This window comes from Oncorhynchus mykiss, chromosome 16, assembly GCF_057628025.1.
Source record: "Oncorhynchus mykiss isolate SJ-2025 chromosome 16, ASM5762802v1, whole genome shotgun sequence".
NCBI classification, from domain to species: domain Eukaryota; kingdom Metazoa; phylum Chordata; class Actinopteri; order Salmoniformes; family Salmonidae; genus Oncorhynchus; species Oncorhynchus mykiss.
This window is the reverse complement of record NC_143037.1, coordinates 48,184,070-48,208,318: the sequence shown is the minus strand read 5'-3', so window position 1 is coordinate 48,208,318 and position 24,249 is coordinate 48,184,070. Positions and strand designations below refer to the sequence as shown.

The following is a 24,249-nucleotide window of genomic DNA, read 5'->3' as shown; positions in this document are numbered from 1 at the left end:
CGTTGCCTGCTTTGTATTTTTCTCTGCCTCGTTTTGGATGGGCACCATTGAGAAAATGTTTTAGCCTCCCCGCCACCGATTTGGTCATCTTGGTTAACCCAGAACTACCAGGTCGCAGTTGTAAATGACAACTTGTTCTCAACTAGCCTACCTGGTTAAATAAAGGTGAAATAAATAAGAAATCTTGCATAATTTGGTCAGATGCTCGATTTACGTAATGTTTACGACAATAAATGACGGAGTTGGTAAACAGCTGAGGGATGGGGCTGGAGAAATGTAACCGCTCTCAAGGTCATGGACTGTGCATTGCATACAGGGACTGACCATCCATGATATAATGATCTACAGTGTTTAACATTCACTTTATTTACAAATGTGTTAAACAGCTTATTTTTGGTTCTGATGGAGAAAGACAGTTGAGCATAGCTTATGAGGCATCTAGAAGTTACCAGTAGCCTATATTCTTCAATAAACAATGGTTAAATATTAAACGAAGTCTAAAAATGGATGGCAAGATTCAAAGGCAGATTCATATTGGCCAAATATATATATATATACTAAATGAGTTTGGACTCCTTGTTGGACACAATAGCTGGTTAAGGATAACCCCATGTCAGAAATACCCGTATTCATTGTATTTTCTACATTTGATAAAATAGTTTGCTATGGCAATTTTGCCTTTTTGATATGAGGGAACCGTGAGAGGAAGGTGTGAAGTATAAGGCATATATTTCAAACTATGATTTAAAAATCAAGTCATTCGTGATATTGTGTATTGCTTATTACAAAATTGGAATTCTGGAATGAATGATCGCAGAGAATGGACAAAGAGCTTATTATGACTACAGTTCCCAGCATACGTGGCGCATAGTACGTTTGTGATGTCACAATGAGTATACGGTTACACTGTAGCATTCCTTACTCTATTGTTACTTTGTAACAAACCGGGGCAGAGGCGAGGAAAAGGAGGACGTCAATCTGGCAAAAATTCCGTAACATTTTGACATTACTGTACCAAACAAGGCGAAGAACTTAACGGTCATTATACTTGAAGAAAAACTGCATCGATCCGATTGAAACCACCATTCCAAAGAAAGGATAAACGAAACAGATGTCAGCGGATTGCTCTTCCAATGCAAGCATTGAAAGGCTCAAACCAGGAAGATAAGTCATCCAGCAGTTATCTCAAATTGTAACATCTTAAACAAAACGGATAATGTCAGTAGCCTAATAAATTTCAACCAAACTGTTTGACGTCCTTCTTTCCCACCGCCTGCCCCGGCTTTAGGATTGCTACGTCAAAGTTAAATGCACTCCTGGAAGCGACCATAAAATAAATGTCCTTTATGTAGTCAGTTAGTTCGTTACACTATTTCTGCATTACTAGGCTGACTATCACATAAATAAGTATTCCTACTGAATAAAGTAACTATTCGTTTTACTGTAGAAAGCTTTAGCCTACAACTAGAGAGAAGCTAAAACTGTCTGGGGAAAAATCTAAATAGGGCGTTTCAAGATCCAAGATCAATCCTCGGTGAATAAAAGGAACGTTCAGCGTTTTGATCGGGAGAAGAGGGTCCTTTTCTGCCGAAGGTAAGGGGCACTTGGGGGTTTATTAACGTTTTACATGGCAGTTTGCCATTGCCAAGGGGTGACATGGTATGCTGGAGAGACGGGACCAGTCGAGGCTCCTGTGTCTGGCAGTTAGATTTACATTATTTCCTACTGCACCCAGTCATTCGATCGTCCTTTCACGAAATCTAGTTTGTTGTCGTTTGCGGCCGTTTGAGGCACTCGGTCGTTGAACGGTTTATTATCAGCAAATATCCTACACTGTGCGTAGTTTTAGGACTGTCGGAGCTCCTCTGATTGTCATACAGTATTGTCCTCCTTTATTGTAAATGTATACTATTGAGTCTAGCCTATGTAAAGTATTGCAATTCTAATAACGTAGTATAGGATACTGGCTTCTCTAATTTGTTTCAACTAAATTAGGTCATCGTCATGGAATGTGTTTCATTGAGTTCTTCTGATAGCCATTTGTAATGTCTAATGCTTTGCTGGAGAATATAGAAATGTAACAGATTTTGTATTCTACAAAGCCTACCAGCTCGCATAATGAGAACCAAGGCCTGATACATTATCCTTTGTATGTAATAGTCTAATCATTAACTGATTTTGGCTGTCTGGGCCTCTTGGTTGTGGACAGTATCACATGATGAACCTGCATACTTGTAATCATATCAGTCGACATTGTGACATTTAGGGACTTTCTGCGATAACTCCACTATGTTTTGTGTAGGGGATTGTTGCTGCCCCCTGAAAGGTCATTCTGTAATAAGGATCATACATAACGTGCATTATACTTTTCCTCTGTAAAAGAAAACAATGGAGACACATTTACTTGCAATGCAATCTCTAAAGTAATAATCAATAGGCTATATTCTAGTGAAACTTCAACAGAGAAGCAATAAGTTGCAGTCCCTCATTTTCCATAGGGCTATACGATCACATTTGAATTCTGAGGGTTGGTTTCACTTCATGGGATGGAAAGGGAGATACCTAGTCAATTGTACAACTGAGTGCTTTTAACTGAAATGTGTCTTCTGCATTTAACCCAACCCCTCTGAATCAGAGAGGTGCAGAGGGCTGGGGAGGCTATTTATGTGGATGTGAAGATCATTGAAACCATGAAGGGGCACACATATGGCTTACAGTAGGCCTACACGGGGGTATAGAGAGGGAGTCTATTCAAAAGTCTCAGCATGGCCCTTATTTGACCCTCTGGTGTTGCCGGAGTGACCTGTCTCTGGCATCCAAATTCCGTGCTATTGAAGGGTCCTGTGCTTTGTTTTTAAAGGAAAAGCTAAAGGGACATAAGGCTATCTATCTACAGAACAGTTTTTTTTTCTAAGCCATTCATATAAACCCCTGGCTGCTTTCCTAGTTGCCATGGTGACGTTTCCCAGACTCGATGATTTTGGAGCAGGATTTTCATGCGAGACAGAAAGAGAGGGAGTGATGGGTTAGGAATACAGATGAAAGGAGAGTGAGGCTATAGCAAAAAGCTGATGTCACCTCGGTGTGGTATCGGGAATTGATCCAGATTGGATTTAATTCATAGATGTTTATAAACAGTTACAGTTGAATAATATACTATTTTGTTATTCAGATGGGCCCATAGGATAAATGTGTCATTACTACGTCTGCTGTGTCTTATTCTCATGCCTTGGCCTGATGAAAGTTCATTTTGGTGTAAAATGTCTAGATATGCCTCCATGGCCTTCAATATTGTATTCATTCATTCATTCCAATTGTGTACCTACGCATATGTGCAAGGCTGATACTCTATCTCTGTCTGTGAGGGCCGCCTACCATCTATCTGTCTGTCTCTGAACATCATTTGTCTGTTTCTCCACCTTCAGACATCAAGTTTCCATGGAGGCAGTTTCGTCTCTCAGCCTCAAGCGAAGATTTGAGGAGGTGGACAGTGGCTCTCCCTACTCTACACCAAAGGACTCTGACGATGAAATATCCAGCAGTGACAGTGCTGACAGCTGTGATAGCCTCAACCCCCCCTCCAGCACTGCACTCACACGTAAGGGCTATGCTACACTGAAAAATGGTTCTCAAATAGTTCTTCCTCAGCTCTTCAGGTTCCTTGGAGAACTCTTGCCCGATAAAGAACCTTTGAGTTATTCAAGAACCTTCAGAATTCTAAATGGTTCTTGAAGTATTTGGAAGCCTGCAGATGTGTCCCTTTCCATAGCACACAGCAACTTGTCCATTGTTAACTAGTGTTGATATTTAATTGCAACATTTCTAGTGTTGAGTCAAGAGTTAAATTAACACTTGGTGGTGTAAAATAACTCCAGTGTTGGTGTTAATAACCAGAGTTGAACCAAAACCACACACTTCAGTATCATATTTCTCAGCATGCTCTAATGCAAGTTTTTTTTTTTTGAATTGTTTATGGTTAATTGATTAATTAAGCTTATGCTACTCAAATATAAATAACATACATTTTCTAAACTATTCCAATCTGTTACTTGGACTTATTGCTACCGTTATTGAAATGGTTGTTCCAGTTTAGATGTTGAAGGTAGTCTCATATTGTATCTTATGCTGTGTTTAGATGGTACGAGGTAGACGCTAGACGGCAAGCCGGATGTCATTGTTTTCAATGAGATCACAACGGTAAAATGCTGTTGAGGCTGGCGGTGAATGACATCAGCGGCCAAGGTAGACGGGACTTTCCGCCAGAGTTAAACTATTTCACCTTTGCCGTCTACGGAATGTTGATTTGCACTGTTTGTTTACTGAAATCACCATAGCAACACATGCAGTCGTGCTGGCTTGCTTTTGCCGTACAGTATTGCTTGTCCTGATATGCTGACTTGTTTGACAGTTTTTGCCTCCCTCGTCTAAATGCAGCATTAGTCTTCCCAACCATGGCAGTGGTTCTGAATGCAGGTTGCGTATGAATTAAAATTCCAAATGTTGGATATCCCCACTCTGGCTGGATTCCAATAGGAATTACACATCACTTTGAAAGCCAGCATAATGTGACGTGCAGGCCTGATGTGGCCTGTAAACTACAAGTTTCAGGTCACTATATTAGCTTATAACTAGGCCCTCAAAAGAAAACCTTCTGAAATATGTATTGTATTGTCGTAAAAAAATTATGCCAACACACTTAGATCCCATTTGATCTCAATTGGTGAAGGCCTCAGGACTGAAAATGAATGAATGCAATAACCATGTCTCTGTCACTAGCAAGCATGGTCATGGGTGGTACTGGTAACTCTAAAATTATCTCGACAGGAACCCTGGGAAATATGCAAATAAGGCTTAAAACCTCACGGCAGGGCTTTTCAATTCTTGTGCTGGAGGGCCAAAACATTTCTGGTTTGGGATTTTTGTATGGTTCTTCAAAGAACCGTACCATTTTGGTTCTTCAGATCACTCTCAAGAACCTTATTTGGTTCCAACTTGCACCCTTAAACTTGCACCCTTATTTTTAAGTGTGTACGGTACAACCAGCATTACTTGTCGGCTAAGTTTCTTACCAATTAGACTGATGCATGACTACTCTAGGCAGATCGTTCGTGAAGTAAAAGGATCATTTCAAGTCTGTCTAAAAATAGGCTTGGCATTAAAGTGTATGATGGATTGTTACTCTGTAATAACCCTTATACTATCTGTGGTAATAACCAGTCTATGGAAACTGTTCACCCATTCTTACCCCTCTTTTCTCCACCTCCCTCCGCCCTCTCCAGCAACCTCCATCCTAAGACGGCACAAGCCCTCTCCAGGCCGGAAGCGGGTGCGGTTCGATGTGGTGACGGTGTACTACTTCCCCAGGCGGCAGGGCTTTACCAGCGTGCCCAGCCAGGGAGGCAGCTCCCTAGGCATGGCACGCCACCACTGCTCCATCCGCCGATACACACTGGGAGAGTTCGTCCGCGAGCAGGAGACCAGTCACCGCCACGCCCTGCGCCAACACCTCCGCCAGGAGAAGCTCAACGCTCGCAAGATAAAGGTGAGGTCAAGCATTGGTCGTTCTGAGAGACCTGAAAGTGTATGGTTTTAATTTCAGGACCTCCCGAGGTTTAAATACATATATGCATAACTTCCACCCCCTCTCTAGCTGACGCGTAACGGTACGGTGCAGTGTGCCCAGGCTGACCTGCTGACCCTGGAGGACGTGTCAGACGACGACTTGGATGTAGAGGGTGTGGAGGTGGACGACTGCTTCTTCCTGCAGCCGCTTCCCACAAAGCGGCGTCGGGCAATGCTCAGGGCCTCCGGTATCGCCCGTATAGATGCCCGGGAGAAGGCTGAGCTACGGACCATCAGGCTGTCCAGGGAGGAGTGTGGCTGTGACTGCCGTTTCTACTGTGACCCCCGTCACTGTGGCTGCAGCCAGGCTGGCATCAAGTGCCAGGTGTGTTAAGTCAAATGAAATACTTGCTTACAAGTCCTTCCCAACGATGCAGAGTTTAATAAATAAAACAGTAACACATGAGGAATACAAATAAAATATGGAACTATATACATATGGAACTATATACAAATGAAGTCGGAAGTTTACATACACCTTAGCCAAATACAATTTAACTCAGTTTTTCACAATTCCTGACATTTAATCATAGGAAAACTTCCCTGTCTTAGGTCAGTTAAGATCACCACTTTATTTTAAGAATGTGAAATGTCAGAATAGTAGTAGAGAGAATGATTTTTTTCAGCTTTTATTTCTGTCATCACATCACACGTTTACACTTCACCTTTATTAGTATTCGGTAGCACTGCCTTTCAATTGTTTAACTTGGGTCAAACGTTTCGGGTAGCGTTCCACAAGCTTCCCACAATAAGTTGGGTGATTTTTGGCCCATTCCTCCTGACAGAGCTGGTGTAACTGAGTCAGGTTTGTAGGCCTCTTTGCTCTCACACGCTTTTTCGGTTCTGCCCACAAATTCTCTATGGGATTGAGGTCAGGGCTTTGTGATGGCCACTCCAATACCTTAACTTTGTTGTCCTTAAGCCATTTTGCCACAACTTTGGAAGTATGCTTGTGGTCATTGTCCATTTGGAAGATCCATTTGCGACCGAGCTTTAACTTCCTGACTGATGTCTTGAGATGTTGCTTCAATATATCCACATAATTTTCCCTCCTCGTGATGCCATCTATTTTGTGAAGTGCACCAGTCCCTCCTGCAGCAAAGCACCCCCACAAAATGATGCTGCCACCCCCGTGCTTCACGGTTGGGATGGTGTTCTTCGGCTTGCAAGCCTCCCCCTTTTTCCTCCTAACATAACAATGGTAATTATGGCCAAACAGTTCTATTTTTGTTTCATCAGACCAGAGAACATTTGTCCAAAAAGTAAGATCTTTGTCCCCAGGTGCAGTTGCAAACCGTAGTCTGTCTTTTTTTATTGCGGTTTTGGAGCAGTGGCTTTTTTCCTTAACCTTTCAGGTTATGTCGATATAGGACTCGTTTTACTGTGGATATAGATACTTTTGTACCTGTTTCCTCCAGCATCTTCACAGGGTCCTTTGTTGTTGTTCTGGGATTGATTTGCACTTTTCGCACCAAAGTACGTTCATCTCTAGGAGACAGAACGTGTCCACTTCCTGAGCGGGATGATGGCTGCGTGATCCCGTGGTGTTTATACTTGCATACTATTGTTTGTACAGATGAATGTGGTACCTTCGGGCATTTGGAAATTGCTCCCAAGGATGAACCAGACTTGTGGAGGTCTACAATTTTATTCATGAGGTCTCGGCTGATTTATTTTGATTTTGCCATGATGTCAAGCAAAGAGGCACTGAGTTTGAAGGTAGACCTTGACATACATCCACAGGTACACCTCCAATTGACTCAAATTATGTCAATTAGCCTATCAGAAGCTTCTAAAGCCATGACATAATTTTCTTGAATTTTCCAAGTTGTTTAAAGGCACAGTCAACTTAGTGTTTGTAAACTTCTGACCAACTGGAATTGTGATGCAGTGAATTATAAGTTAAATAATTTGTCTGGAAACAATTGTTGGAGAAAAAAAAGTATATGTCCTAACCGACTTGCCAAAACTCTAGTTTGTTAACAGGAAATGTGTGGAGTGGTTGAAAAACGAGTTTTGATGACTTCTACATGAGTCTATGTAAACTTCCGACTTCAACTGTACATGAAGTGACTAGTCATCAGGATAGATAATAATAAGGTATTTGAGGTAGATATGTACATGAAGGCAGGGTAAAGTGACTAGGCATCAGGATAGATAATAACAAGAGTAAAATAAAGAACAGAGTAGCAGCAGCAAATGATGAGTATAAAAGTGTGTGTGTGTGTGTGTGTGTGTGTGTGTGTGTGTGTGTAATATGTATGTGTGTGTGTTTGTGTTGTGTCAGTATGCGTGTGTGTGTGCATGAGAATGTGTGTGGGTTTTATGTGGGAGTCTGCCCCAGCAGGGTCATTGTCCATTTGTGTGTGTTTGTGTGTTTGTGTTTGTGCGTGATAAGGAGTTTATAACAGAAGGCTATGGAGTTGAGAGGTACTGTATCTGTTCAGCACTCAGTACATATTAGGGCTGTGATGATACCAGTATCACAATATTTTTACCAATGCAAAAATGAAAACACGAAGAAGACCAAAATCTTTGGCCCTTTAAAAATCTGCTGTATGTAAAATATTGTGTGCTATAGCTTGGAAACCACTTTGGATATTTCCAACATTAGGGCTGTTTTCCTAAAGAGGTTACATCCGCTTCATGTTTCCTTGCCCCAATACTAATGAGTATTGCGATACTGGTATCGTCCCGGCCCTAGTACATTTGGCAGAATTAGTATAAAGATGAACAGCAAATCAATGTCCTACAGACAAACTGTCTTTGCCTGATATTTTATGACTGTATATATTCTCTCAAATGTTGTTCTCTTTCCAGGTGGACAGGATGTCTTTTCCCTGTGGCTGCTCTCGTGAAGGCTGTGGGAACTCAGCAGGCCGCATCGAGTTCAACCCTCTCCGCGTGCGAACACACTACATGCACACCATCATGAAGCTGGACCTGGAGAAGAGGAGGCTGCTGGGGCAGAAGGCAGGGGTCGGGGGGGAACAGTATGCAGAGTCTGACCTGCTCGCCTCCCCTTCCTCCACCAGGCCTCCCTCCCCAGACCCTGACCTGTCCACAGGGGCCAATGGCCTGGACTCTGAGTTAGAGACAGAGGAGAGAGAGGTCCAGATGGTCCTAGAGGCTCAGGACCTCCTGACTGACCAGGCCTGCCTCGAGCGTGAGAACGAGACCGCTGTGCTCCACCTGCAAAGTGCAGAGGAGCAGGAGAGGATGAGGGAGGAAGAGGAGGAGGAGGAGGCACAGCGGGGCAGGGGGGGAGCAGGGGGCCTGGGGGAGCAGGCTTTGTGCCTTCTGCCTGGGTCCCTGCAGGGGGAGATGCCTGGGGACACAGGGGTTGGGGTGGAGGGGGTCCCTATCTCCCTCCTCCAGGGCCCGTTCCCCACTGGGGCTACCCTGCTCTGCATCACAGAGAACCAGGAGGGAGATGGGGAGGGGGACAACCCCTGTGGTGGCCTGAAAGACCCGGCCTCCTCCCTGCTCTACTACCAGATAGGTCCCATGGAGAACGAGACGTTTCACAAGTCTCTGCCTGGGCAGGAGGAGGCGTGTGTAGAGCGAGAACCAGGGGGAGGAGAGCAGCAAGGGAGGGATGAGCATGGAGGTAATACCTGCGGGCAGGGTGAGGGCGAGTTTTCGCCCCCGGTGGCTCTGTGCTCAGAGAATGGCGTGGGTGCTAAGGAGTTACCATTCAGCCCCCAGCAAAGCTCCTTAGAAGGGCAGTGTCAGGAGGAGGCTTGCCTGGCCACAGAAGGAGAGTTGTACCCACCACTGCCCCCTGAGGTTTAGTACTAGCACCTCTGTCAATGTTTTGCACAATAGCTTCATTTTGAGCTGAATAAAGCCTACACTACATGGATAGACAATGACTATGATGTTACAGGTTAGAATTCATATTAGTAACCGTCATTACTAGAAAAATCTATTTGGAAGAAATGAGCTTGACCATTAAAATAAAGTGAAGGAGGGAAAATCATCCTGAAAGCACACCCAGATCTTTCCCCTGCAGTAGTACTGTCAGTTCAGTTGTAAGTCAATGAAATGCTCTCGTTCTAACGGGGCTGGAGATCATGGGACCTGTCCCAAATGGCACGCTAATCCCTATATAGTGCACTACTTTTGTCCAGGGCCCATAGGACTCTGGTCAAAAGTAGTGCACTATGTAGGGAATACGGTGCCATTTGGGACGCTACCTGGTTGGCATTAACGAAAGAAAGGACTGTAACTCAGTAACTGAGAACTAAGTAGTGTTGTTTTTAGTTCACGGCACCACTAAGAGACGGTGTGGTGGTGTGAGTGTTAACATTTGCTCTTGGAGACGTTGGTCAAGGGAGCATTTCAGAATAATTCATAGGATTCCAGTGGCTTGATTAAAACAAGAAGGTGGGGTCAGGAAGAACATGTGCTCTGTTGTATACTGAGTGATACAATAAACACCAGTTGTGTTGAAAAAGTTTGACTAATTGGCTAGCATTGTAAATGTCACACTGGTCTGGTACACTTTTTCCAGCTGTTTAGTTGTAAGCTTGGAAGCCAAATTAGGGCCACTGGCAGTATCTACCCCCCCCCCCCCTTCCCGACTGAGAATAGACCTAACAAACAATCCTGGAAATACTTGTTTTTGGTGTACTGTATAAGTGTTTGAAATGGGAAAGGCAGAGCTGAAAGAGCTGCTTGTTTGATCTTCATGTTGTGGTCTGTCTAGGAACTGGGTGGTATGTGCCCCTCGCTGCATTGAGGCAAAATGGTGAAACATTTGTAAAGATCAGAAGGTTTGCACCAGTTCCTCTTTCTAAATAGCGTCTCTCCGGGTCTACCTACCTTAGACCTCTCATGCAAACACAGTTTATTTATTAAAAGGCAAGTTTACCCTATAATAGTGACCATTACACTCTTCTGATGTTATGACACTTATTTTTAACAACGTGTCTTTGTGAAAATTGGGATGCTGTGGATATTGAGCAACAACGGAGGTCTCTGTGGTCTCTGTTTAATCAATGAATGAAAGGAAGCGGTCTTTGTTTTTTACTTAGCACGTCAGATGATCGTACAGGTGGTCAGAGTCCATGGGAAGTGGACCATGTAATGCTGACGGGACAAAATAGACCTGCTTTGTCCGTCAAGTCTTCACGTCACGAGTCTACAGGGGGATGCTCTGTGAAACACAGCTATTTTAAGTCATTACGGCATCATTTAAGAAATATATATATAATTTGAGGACTTAAAAGAAACGGAAAGCCTAAAGCTGTTTGAAGTAGCAATACAGAACTACAGAATAATGATGTGATGTTGCTAAATTATGTAAAGAGGATATGACAAAACTTTAATTGCATTAGTTTTTGTTGAGTGTGTATGGATGTGTGTGCACGTTGTTTGATTGTCTTTGTGTGTGTTTGAGATTGTTGGGGGGGGGGGGGGGGGGGCGTGCATACAATTAGTCATATTTCCTAAAAGGTGCTGTGATAGGTTAAAACATGTGTAACTTTTTCTGAGGTTACGAGAAATGTATCATTTCAAGGACTACATGTATCTTGACGGACTTTGAATCACGGACATTTCTGATCGAAAGTTTGATCAGAAATCCACAGAAATGGCATTGAAACCAACCATTTCTGTGGCGAAGGGAAGCGTTACATTAAGCCCTCTGGACACAGGGATGCAATGGCTGTAGCACACTGTCTGCAAATTATGATACTTGCTTTGAATGACATATTGTATAGGTTGTCAGTATATGTAAATGCAATCCTATAACATATTTTGGTCTTTTAAATGTATTTTTTGTGCTGTGTCTGTTCTTACTGGCCTATGTATGTGAGTGTGCCGACCCATCATGCACCACAGTCTTCATCCTCGCTTGACTGATCTATTTTAAAGCTTGCTGCCATCTTGCCCAGTGTATCATGTACTGTATTATGGGCCTAACTAACACAGGATGAGATGCTGTGCATGAGGTTTCTGATATGTCTTTTTGCCTTCATTTGTTGTGTTAGCAATATGATAATGCTTAAGAGTTGCACCAAAGCAGTGGTTTCGAACCTGACTCATTGCTGTCATCATGCACCCGTTTCTAGAAGATTCAATAGGAGTCTCCAGCTCTAATTCATTCTGAAGACTTGTGGTGATCTTCTCAATCAAATAGATGTATTTGACACCATTGCTTACCTTGACACAGTTCCAGCTTCTAAGTAATTGGTGAGTGAAACTAAAAAGCTGCCTATTGTTGAGTCCTCGTCTTTGGCTTCCCTATGAGTAGATTTAGGTTTGGGACCACTGCACTAAATGAGCTCCAACCCACTATGTGATTATTATGTTTGTATGTGTCTGTGTGTAAGCGCAGAGGTGTGTGTGTGTGTGTGTATGACTGAAAAGATGGACTGAGGTTTTGGTTGGACTTCATCTCAAAGCTGTGATAATTACTCTTATGCTAACTGTTGCCTAAAGTGGACAAAAATGTTTTATACAACAAAAAAATATGTAAATGAAAAGATACATTAAAATAAATAAAACACAAACTCTGGTTTTGATTCTATGATGTCCTACTTTTTTCCCCTTGACTATTTGTTGTGTGTTATATTGCTGACTCCTTGTCTCTCCCAGGTGGCATACATGAGCTGTAACAAGGACAGAATGTCGTCAACAGCTTCAGAAGCCATTCGAACGGAACGGTCACTAGAGACTTCAATCTGTAACCTGGACAAGTTCCAGGGTGAAGACTTTCTGCAGGGGCTGGCCAGCACCAGATTGGCGAGTTAAGAGTCACTGCCGCATATAAACTGAAATGTAGATGATACTTTTGGAAAAAGTGAGTTTCATCTCTTGATGATCTCCCCAGTGCCAAAGGGACACAGCTGAATTTGGATAAAGTTAAGTACAATCAATTCTTTCAAAAAAGGAGTAGGTCTACTCTATGCCATTTCAGCACTAAACTGACCCCTATGTGAGAAGAGAGTTCTACCACTTGTAAAACTCTAATCATGGGTTACCGTGTTAAATTATATGACCACTAGAGTGCAGCATTGATTCAGTTTTAAAGTGTTGCTCTGCAGTGTGGACTACCCCTTATTGCCCATGTCAAAAGGCTGTCTATATTTTGGGTTGAACACAACCTTTTGTTTTGACTAAGTCTCTCCTCTTACCCTTATCTTCCTTTGGACCCAGAGATAAATCTGCACTGGCAGCAGATTTTCGAAATCCCGACATTTCTCTGTTTATCAGAAGAATGTGCTGTGAAGCCATGTCTCTTCCGAAGGTCTCCAGCGCAATTTGATGGAGTACCAAAAAGACAAGGCATATTGACAGTCTACTGCAGCTGGGCCTCAGAGTGATCCCTATAGTTTACTTACACATTAGACACACACTGGGAGAAGAACACTCAGCTACCATCAGACCAAAGCCCTGGCTGATAACACACCCACTCTGTGTCGTGTTCTCCTGCTGCTAGCCATTCATTAATAAACTCAAAAGGCAATTAACTATGTCAACTTCAACTCTTCTTATTTCTATCCCTGGACAAGAAATACACATTTCTAAGAACAATGCAACAGAAGTTCTACCCGTCAGTAATGCTAAATGCTTAGGCTAAATGCTTTAGCTTGGGAAACTCATATTTTCCCCTTTCGCTTCAATGGCAGGAAGCTGCTTGCTGGGAAAAGTCACACAATGTCTCTCTTCTATTTCCCATGAGTGCCGCTGGGTAGAAGTGACTTCCTGTCAGTTGACGCTTGCTGCCAATGCAGGCAAATAACAGACATTGGCGTTCTCAGCTTGCTTTGAGGTCCAGGATCAGGATGCACACAGCCTTGTTTACACTATCCGCTAACATGTGAGTTTTGTGATCCAATCACTCTCTGATCAAGGGTTGTTGCGTCTACACATTCTATTAAAATGTGTCTTATCCATCCACTGTGTACACACTGTGACCAGATTAGCTGGCGCCTCTCTGTATGCAAATTAAAATAATATTTATTTATTTTAAAGACAATTACTGATGCCATAAATCAATGGTGCAACTTGTCAATGATTTTAGAGGCTGGTATATTGATTTAAATGGTTTGACCATCCAGATCTGTTTACAATTGATTGATATCCAGACACAATGAGTGCCTGACTACCTTCAAAGGTGGTCAGGAAGGTTTGATCACAGTCAGTAATGTACTGTTAAACCAAAGTTTTTCTGGAATTTACAGTAACGTACTGTACTTTTTTTTTTACAGTAACTTACTGGCAGCCTTTTACATTTTTTTTTTTACAGTGCCTTCAGAAAGTATTCATACCCCTTGACTTAATTCCACATTTAGTTACAGCCTGAATTCAAAATCTCACCCATCTATACACAATACCCCATAATAACAAAGTGAAAACATTCTTGAAAATTAAATACAGAAATATCTCATTTACATAAGTACAGTATTCACATCCCTGATTCAATACTTGTTAGAATCACCTTCGGCAGCGATTACAACAGAGAGTCTTTCTAGGTACGTTTCTAATAACTTTGCACACCTGGATTGTACAATATTTGCACATGCCACATTTTTTGCAATTGTACAGTAGTGCTTTATTGCAAACAGGAAGCATGTTTTGTAATATTTTTATTATTATTATTAAAACAAGTTATTTATAACTTATTTTGTACATAACGTTTCTGCCACAATCTCTGACCAAAAAGAGATTCTGGATATCAGGACAGCGATTACTCACCTCGTACTGGACAAAGATTTTTTCTTTAAAGAGTCAGATGAGAAGGATTTACTTCAGGCACCCGACAAGGCCAACATCATCGTCATTCACAGGAGAAGGAGACGGAGGTATCGGAGACGTAGGTCGGGGTGCATTGTAAGGATCCGACGGTGAGTGGGTAATCTGACTCTACCATCAGTCCTATTAGCCAACGTACAATCATTGGATAACAAAGTAGACGAGCTATGATTATGAATATCCTACCGACAGGACATTAAAAACTGCAATATCCTATGTTTCAGAGTCGTGGCTGAAGGGCTACATGGATAAAATACAGCTGGCGGGTTTTACACTGCATCGGCAAGATAGAACAGCTGCCTCCGGTAAGACAAGGGGTAGCAGTCTGTGTATGTTTGTTAACAGCAGCTGGCACACAAAATGTTATATTAAGGAAGTCTCAAGGTTTTGCTATCCTGAGGTAGAGTATCTCATAATAAGCTGTAGACCACACTATTTACCAAGAGAGCTTTCATATATATTTTTCGTGGCTGTCTATTTACCACCAAAAACCGATGCTGGCACTAAGTCCGCACTCAATGAGCTGTATAAGTACATACGCAAACAGGAAAACGCACATCCAGAGGTGGTGCTCCTAGTGGCCGGGGACTTTAATGCAGGGAAATTTAAATCATTTTTTCCTAATTTCTACCAGCATGTTAAATGTGCAACCAGAGGGGAAAAAAACTCTAGACCATCTTTACTCCACACACAGAGACACATACAAAACTCTCCCTTGCCCTCCATTTGGCAAATCTGACCATAGTTGTATCCTCCTGATTCCTGCTTACAAGAAAAACTAAAGCAGGAAGTACCAGTGACTTGGTCAATAAAGAAGTTGTCAGATGACACAGATGATAAGCTACAGGACTGTTTTGCTAGCAAGACTGAAATATGTTCTGGGATTCTTCCAACGGCATTGAGGATTTCACCACATCAGTCACTGGCTTCATCAATAAGTGCATCAATGACGTAGTCTCCACAGTGACCGTACGTACATACCCCAACCAGAAGCCATAGATTACAGGCAACATCCACACTGAGCTAAAGGGTAGAGCTGTCACTTTCAAGGAGTGGGACTCGTACTACACCGGCTCCAATGCTTGTTGGATGTGGCACGGCGTGCAAGCTATTACAGACTACAAAGGGAAGCACAGCTGCGAGCTGCCCAGTGACACGAGCCTACCAGACGAGCTAAATTACTTCTATGCTCGCTTCGAGGTAAGCAACACTGAAGCATGCATGAGATCTGTTCCGGACGACTGTGTGATCACGCTCTCCGTAGCCGATATGTGTAAGACCTATAAACAAGTCAACATTCACCAGGCCTCGGTGCCAGATGGATTACCAGGACGTGTCAGCATGCGTTGACCAACTGGCAAGTGTCTTCACTGACATTTTCAACCTCTCCCTGTCCGGGTCTGTAATACCAACATGTCTCAAGCAGACCACCATAGTCCCTGTGCCCAAGAATTCAAAGGTGACCTGCCTAGATGACTACCGACCCGTAGCACTCATGTCTGTAGCCATGAAGTGCTTTGAAAGGCTGGTCATGGTTCACATCAACACCATTATCCCAGAAACCCTAGTCCCACTCCAATTTGCATACCACCCCAACAGATCCACAGATGATGCAATCTCTATTGCACTTCACACCGCACTCCCACCTGGACAAAAGGAACACCTACATGTGAATGCTATTCATTGACTACAGCTCAGCGTTCAACACCATAGTGCCATCAAAGCTCATCACTAAGCTGAGGACCCAAGGACAAACACCTCCCTCTGCAACTGGATCCTGGACTTCCTGATGGCCGCCCCCAGGTGGTAAGGGTAGGTAACAACACATCTGCCACACTGATCCTCAACACTGGGGCCCCTCAGGTGTGTGTGCTCAATCCCCTCCTGTACTCCCTGTTCACCCATGAAAGCATGGCCAGGTACGAGTCCAACACCATCATTAAGTTTGCCGACGACACAACAGTGGTAGGCCTGATCACTGACAACGATGAGACAGCCTATAGGGAGGAGGTCGGAGACTTGGTCCTGTGGTGCCAGGACAACAACCTCTCCCTCAACGTGATCAAGACAAAATAGATTATTGTGGACTACAGGGAAAGGAGGACCAAGCACGCCCCCATTCTCATCAACGGGGCTGTAGTGGAGCAGGTTCAGAGCTTCAAGTTCCTTGGTGTCCACATCACCAACAAACTATCATGGTCCAAACACACCAAGACAGTCGTGAAGAGAGCACGACCAAGCCTATTCCCCTTCAGGAGACTGAAAAGATTTGGCATGGATCCTGTTGGGTGGTCCTTTGCATGGGGTGATGTACGTTTCCTTCAACAATTAGTCTTCCAGATAGATGACACATACACAGGAACCTTGGTATAAAACTCTTTAGTAATAACATGAAATTGCAGACAGAGATTCACATACAGAGTACCTCAGTAGTCTATAGAAAATATATGTGTGGCGAAACAGGAGACAACACTCTTTATACAGTACTTAGTTGGTGTGGACAACCTACTGTCAATCATTCCTTGACATTGTTGCATTGGATTAGATACAAAGTATCTAAGATGAGAAAAACGTGTCTAGACTGTGGTTTCTCACTCTACTATCTCGGCCTTGAGGCTGCGTGACTATCAGCAGGTGCTTTAGTTCTCAGCCTGAGAACTAAAGCATTACATCCCCATTACCCAGTATTTTTCCATCATTGCACATTGCAAGCATACAAAGGTTATCACATATATACAGTAATCATGGCATTAGTGTATGATAATAAAATAAATAAAATAATAATAAAATAATATGTAATCCATTTTAGTATAAGGCTGTAACGTAACAAAATGTGGAAAAAGTCAAGGGATCTGAATGCTTTCCAAATGCACTGTATAATTGTATGTGTGGGGTACAGGTATGAGGTAGTCATTCCAAAATATTTTTAAACCCCGAATGAGTCCATGCATCTTATTATGTGACTTGTTAAACACATTTTTATTCCTGAAATTATTTAGGCTTCCCATAACAAAGTGGTTGAATACTTATTGACTCAGGATATTTTAGCTTACATTTTTTAATGAATTTGTAAAAATGTCTAAAAACATAATTCCACTTTGACATTATGGGTTATTGTGTGTAGCCCAGTGACACAAAATCTCAATTTAATCCATTCTAAATTCAGACTGTAACACAACAAAATGTGGAAAAAGTCAAGGGGTGTGAATACTTTTTGAAGGCACTGTAATGGTCAGAGAACTGGAGAGAACTGAGTGGAGGGGTGCCACACCACACAGCTCCAGTCCACAAATCTGCAAACTGGGCTTCAGGGCCTGGAAAGAATGTGCTCCCTCTGTGAGTGACGTCAGTGCTATACCATCATTAGGGTTTCATTGAGCTCAATCTCTCTTAAATGGTACTATTTATAAATAGTTGCCCATGGCTATTTCCCTCCTCACTCACATGCTAGTGGAACTGAGAGTTATAGAAGAATATCCAGACCCTCCGCCATTGACTTAAGACTCTGGTAGTTCAGTTGACAGCAGCAGACTCCGATGCCTCCCAAAAGGCCTCGAAGAAAGAAAGACAATGAGGCAATGTGGTGCTGAAAATGTGGTGACGATATCTGACGTGGAGAATCTGATTAGTGTGTAAACCACTACCTAGGGAATAAAGAGTCTTTAGTCACTTTAAAAGGTTAAAAGTAATTGGTTTTCATATCACACTCACTCATCTGCCAGTCATACCCAGAACCATTGAGGAAGGCGGGGGCTCACGAGTTTCGGGTCCCCCAGGAGGTCGGTCCCTCCAGATAGCGTATGAAGAGGTCATAAACCATGAAAGAAATGTTTAGAATTGCAGGAAATTTGCTTTAAAACGGCACCATTTTCTCTCAGCCTCATGGCAAAATGTGTTGAATAGCAGGAAATTAGTTCAGAGATTCTTGAAAGTCGGGACAACCCTTGTCCAGCAGGAAATCGTTATTTTTGTAGTAAAAAAATATATACGATTTTGTTCCATTATTTGAGCTTAAAATGTACATTAAGGGAATTTCATATGTGAAAATATTTGTTTTTGGAATTTTCAAAATGCTTTTGCTTGGAAAGTGAAACTGCAGTACGCCACTGCCTTCTACAGCAACCGAAAAAAACAAATCACTTCAGAGAAAACATGCTGTATGTTTCTCTGTGTGTGTGTTAATATTGGACATCATTCTATTCGTATGACAGCTGCTATGCCAAAAGTGAGTGAGCCAAAAGCCATAGACGTACCATTCAAGTACCTCAACCATACTCAAAAAGTCCATTAGCTTTTTTTTCTGACTGGGCCCTTTCACAATACAGTCCCCTTTCAGTGATACACAGAGTCAGACTGCCATAAGCGCAGTATCTTGGGGACCAGTTTAATAGCACACACTTAACTTCAACCGAGGATAACTAATTTTCCATTGCTCACAAGCTCTGTTGAGCAATAGCATTAAACTATATTGCCCTACAAAGGCAAAACGCTGTAACTACGCCAACAGTGAAACTGAGAAAAATGGCTTTGAAGTATTATTTGCTATCCAGCCAAATATGTTGTAGGTAGATACAAGTAAGTGATAACCTACTGATGTATCATCTAATTATGAAGTAATGTTTTATGCATATCAACCATGACCACTGATTTGACCTATGATCCCTAAAATGCAGATACTGCTGCCTGCCTCAACAGCTATATGGGTAATGCAAAGGCAAAGTGCAGTATCTCCAATCTTAATGTGTTGATACAAATGTCTTGTTGTTTTCCTGTTTAACATTGTATGGTCGTTTATTAGACTTTTAAGGATCATAGGTCAAATCAGTGGTCATGGTTGATATGCATAAAACATTACTTCATAATAAGATGATACATCAGTACATTATAATTTAACTATCCTACAACATATTTGGCTGGACAGCAAATAAACTTTAAAGCCATTTTTCTCAGTTTCACTGCTGGCGTAGTCACTTCTCTTTGCCTATGTATGGCAGAGCGGGTACCTGCAGTCATTCACACGGTGGAACAAAGCCAAAGTGCAGTGGCTTCAGTTACATTTTGACCAAAAGTGTAGTTAGTGTGTTTTGCCTTTTTAGGCCAGTATAATGACCTTGGGATCCCGCCCTACCCCTCTCAACCCACCCACACCCACAATCACCCGCCCACCCTTCCACCCTCCCACTGTTACATGATTCGATCTATAACCCTTCTGAGAGTTATGGACTGCTATTTGGGCACGGCTGGGCCGAAACCAGATGATTTTGACAATGTCATTGACTCAAGGGGTAAGGGACGAAGATGCCAAAACTAGTGAAAAGAAGGGAAATAAACAAAGGCAAAAACATGACGGCATTGTCGAGCTGTGCCCTGGGGAGCAGGAAAAACAGCTGTGTGTTGGATGAAAATGGTTCGCCATGCTTCCCCTGTTCTGTCTCTGTCCCTATGGAGAACTTCGTCAACTTTAACATCCAACCTCCCTGATGGGCTGCAGTCGGTTTCTGGAACATACGCAACATAGAAAAACAGTTTGGACAGAAATTTCCCTGTAGTCTTTCCTGTGTTTTTGAATCAAACAAATTGTTATTACTCAGTTATTGATTTTTAATCATACAAATTCTCACGACTCAGTTCGTGTTTCTAGCAATAGTGTCTGCTTCTGTAATATAACCATCCAGACCATTAGCTAAGCAGTTGGCTCTATGCCAAGTTTCCCCTAAGGTGTTTGAATGTCTATAGGTTTGCATAGTTTCTTTACGACAACCAGGGATCACCTCATTTGAATACTTTCTATCGTAAACAAACATTAATACCACAGATGTCTGGGGAAAGTCGATGTTGGGGCATGTGGCAATGTAGGACTGTTTGATCTAAAGCCATTTTATGATGATGCATTTGCTGAGTGTGAACAAGTAGGAGTTCACTTCGGACTTTACTTGAACTAAATTGATCTTTGGTGTAAAATAGCCTTTTCTTGGTTTTGGGATATTCCCATGTTCCCTTTTACTTTGCTGTGATTGGACACTGCGGATACAGACACAGGGCTCTTCAGTATCAAATGTCATGCCTGGGATTACTTATACCAGATAATGGTAATACAATGGGGGCTGGTGATGCAGATGGATGGCTGGTAAAATCATCACCCTCATATTGTAGCAATATGCCGTTGCATTATAAAGACAGAGTTACTGAAGTCATAATAATGACCTCGATTTTAAAACTCGCATCCAGCATTCGAGCGGGAAATAAAGAACCCACAGCGACTTTGAGATGTACATGAAAAGCACAGTATTACTACTGTAATACTGTTATCTACCAATTCCACAGAGGATTCCGACACAGTACGCGAGTGTTTTCAAGGTATTCAAGGTATGACTGAGACTGATTCTGTATCTGGACCTTTTTGAAGGGTGTGAATCCGTGACGAGAAACAGACTCAAAACCAAAGAAGAAATCATTCACATTTTTGCAACCTGGTCTCTCATGTCAGTCACACTCATCGGACGAGCGAAACCTTGAACTCGTGAACTGGTGAGACAAATTACTCTGATTCTGGGAGAGGTTCTTTATCTCTATAATGTACCACCGCCTTCAGAATGGGCTGCTGTGATGTGCCAAGGAGTTACCCAGTTTTGTTATCCCCTCGTTCTCTTTTGCCAGTCTCCACTGTGCAGAGCTCATCTTGAGTAAGGCATCATTATAGGACACCAGATAATAGGGAATGTTTCTCTCTGTGTGTGTGTGTGTGTGTGTGTGTTTCTTGGGAAAGCTGACTCAGCTAGAGCCCCTGAATGTTGTATGTTTGTTTGTCTGACTGTCTGTCTGTTGGCTTTGTTCAGGATGTGGTGAGGCAATCTGCCAGGGCAAAACCATGCTCTTTATCTCCTGTTGTGTCCATTGCTGCTGGACTGTGCTGTGCTCCACACGTTCAGCATGTTCAGAGAGTGGAACATCAACTATAATGAAAGTTAAGACCAGACAGAGGCAGCATACAGGAGCTCTACCGGACGTGATGTTCTTCTTGACAGGCAACCAGCATCTCAATTATCTCACGCGACACACACCAATTTATAGGAACTCGTCAGGCATTACTAATCAATCAGTAACATCCAATTCCTATCCTTACACTACTCTTGCCTCATCTGTCCATTTTCCTCTTCTCTCCATTTGCCTCTTGTGGCCATTGCCACCGGATGTTGCCTTCTCTTGCCAATGCTGCCATTTTCCTGGCCTCTCTAGACTCTTGCCAGCTGCTTTATCCCACTTTCTATACCCTCTACAATGCTGCTTCTCTCCCACTGCATCTTTTGCCACTTCACGTTGTTCCTGACCTTGACGTTGACCCTGCCCTGGACCTCGTAATGTCAAGAGGGACTCTTTAGAGCGTAGAGGAGGGAGAGGTTTACATTTGATTACATAGTGGTGGAAATCTGAGGGGGCATATGTGATTGTAAAGCTGGGAAAGGAAGGTCGAACACTTCCTTTCTGAGTATTCTATTCCCTACTGGATAAGCTAGTCATCATCAGATGCCAAGGTTCTTGTTTATGGCAAATCTCAAACTTTGCGCCGGCTGGCCAGTTGACTTCACAAGTTAATTGAAACCCTTGACTGTTGTTAATTACTTTCTTTCTTTCGGTTTCTGTCTTGCACATTTGAAAGGAGTAATGCGACTTGTATCCAGCAGGGGACCAACTGAACTGCTCTTCACGGAGGTTTCAGTAGCAGTCACATTTATTGATCCTTGTTTCTACTATCCGATGACACAACTTCCTGTTACACAGTGGCACAAGAGGCTACCTGTGAAGACAAAGCCTTGCCCTGTCTTTCTCCACTGAGTTTCCACACACTGTGCTTGGCTTGTTTCTCTGTTGGTGTCATGGAAATGTTTATCTCGATGCAGGCCTTTTGCTGTAGGGGGGGGGGGTTCTTTCCACTAGTGGAATGATCGGGGACGGGGAGGGTTGAGACAGGGCAATGTAGAAGAGAGTTTTTCTTTATCATGTTTGGATAAGAGCAAATACTGTAAGCTGCTGTATATCATTGAGGACTACCTTGTTTATGTGTATTGACTATTTATTGGAAAGATTCCATTTCACAATTATCTCTTGTAGGATACCTTTTGAGGCGGAGGGAGTTCCCCCATGTAATTTGTTTCTTGTGCAATTGCTCCCACTGTGAGCTTGTACATAGGAGGTTGTAACTCAGCCCATCCTGTCAGTGATTCAATTTCTCATCCATTAACTTGTTTCAGAATGATCTGTTTGGGCAGTGTCACCACAGGGGTCTGATGTCATAATAAAGTTTGCTTCCTGTTTTGGAGTGATCTGCTTGGGTGGGGACATAATGTACAGCTAATGAGGGAAATTCTTTCAAAGGAACTTTGACATCAACAGGTTTCATTAGATGGATGAAAGTAAGACACCAGAAACAAATAGAGAGATGCACAGGGAAGGGGGTCGGGGACGGATTTTATTTTCCTGTTTAATGCACTGTTTTGTCTGGTATCTCTGTTATTCCTGGCCACGCACTCTACTCCCCTAAAATCCTATCTCAGATTACTGCTGTGCAAACAGAACTAGTAGGAGTCCAACAGGTGATGGAGGGGTGGAAGAAGAGATGGAAGGAGGGGGCTAGCTGTCATAATACCCCAGGCTCCTCTTCACCAGGGAACTACGACTCACATTAATGACCATTTGTGATGACATCACTGGGTTATTTATATCTCCTTTCCAGGGTTCCAGGGGATTTAACCCTGTGAGTCCCCCGTTTGCAAAAACGCAACAGGTCCTAAAGCCAAGTCAAACACTACATAGTTCATATCCTTAGACCCAGATGTATCTCTTAGTAGCAGTTGTCGTGTGCCCTGTCTTCTCTAAGATGTAGGCGATTATGTAGAAGAAAATAAACCGAGAAGCAAACATTCTGAGGCAGAGCTAGGGCTATTTTACTAGTGTTGGGAAAACACAATTTTGCAAAAATAGATCTCATTGAAGAGGGAAAGAGGATCTCCTCATTGAGAATTGAAGTAACCAGAACTCTGCTCCACTCTAAGAATGAAATTGAATCACAATTCTTCTCCTAAAACGGATATTTTACTGCCAAACGATGTGAGATGTGTGTGTGCCCTGTTTAGCTGCCTTTAGGCTTTCTATTGTGTAACAGTGTGTGGGTCTACATTTCAGTCTTGTTTTCCTCTATTGTCAATCACAAGATGACAGGAGGTCAATCCAGCCACTAAAAAGAGAGATACAGTACTCTGGAACGTAGAGTTGTAGAGTAATGTGTAGAATTTAGAGAATGTAGAGTAAAGCAAATCAGTCATAAAGATAAAAAGAAAAGAAATATGTTTTCCATAAGGAAACTATTACCGCTGTAAATAATCTGTCTGGTGCATGTATGTATGTATGTATCACGTTTGTTTTGCATTGCTCTGTTCATCAAGCGGTACCCCATCCTTAGTAACAGTTTGAGACAGGGTTGAGGGGTTGAGGATGGATGTGCTGGACTCTGGGGTCACCTGAGCCCACTGATCTGGGACTGGGTGATTTACTGCCGCATTCTGGTGGAGATTTAGGGTGTCACGCTGCCCGCCTCCTTCTTCTCGATCCCCCCTTTTCTTCTCTTCTTTTAACTGCCAGTCTGTACCAGCTGTTCCGTTCCAGAGCTGTCTAGAGCGTTTCCGTCTCAGCACTTCCCATCTCGTGGTGCCGCGGTTTTCCCAACGAGCCTCAAAGGGAGGAGAGGGGATCACATAGTACAGGGTCTTCATTTATCTGGATTTTAAAAACTACGTCTGACAAGGAATTTCTGAGAACTTCAGAGAGGACAGACCTCATATCTCACTCATTTTACATGACTCCATTCTT

General features: G+C 42.8%; 1 protein-coding gene across 1 annotated transcript; it reads left to right on the top strand.

Moving 5' to 3' along the window:
- Window positions 1-853: 853 nt before the first annotated feature.
- Window positions 854-12,140, top strand: csrnp2 (cysteine and serine rich nuclear protein 2). Its single transcript, XM_021566115.3, has 5 exons — window positions 854-1,593; window positions 3,426-3,598; window positions 5,280-5,542; window positions 5,651-5,947; window positions 8,443-12,140. Exons 2-5 carry the CDS (start codon window positions 3,439-3,441, stop codon window positions 9,415-9,417), a joined length of 1,695 nt encoding a protein of 564 aa, XP_021421790.3. The 5' UTR covers window positions 854-1,593; window positions 3,426-3,438; the 3' UTR covers window positions 9,418-12,140.
- The last annotated feature ends 12,109 nt before the right edge of the window (window positions 12,141-24,249 follow it).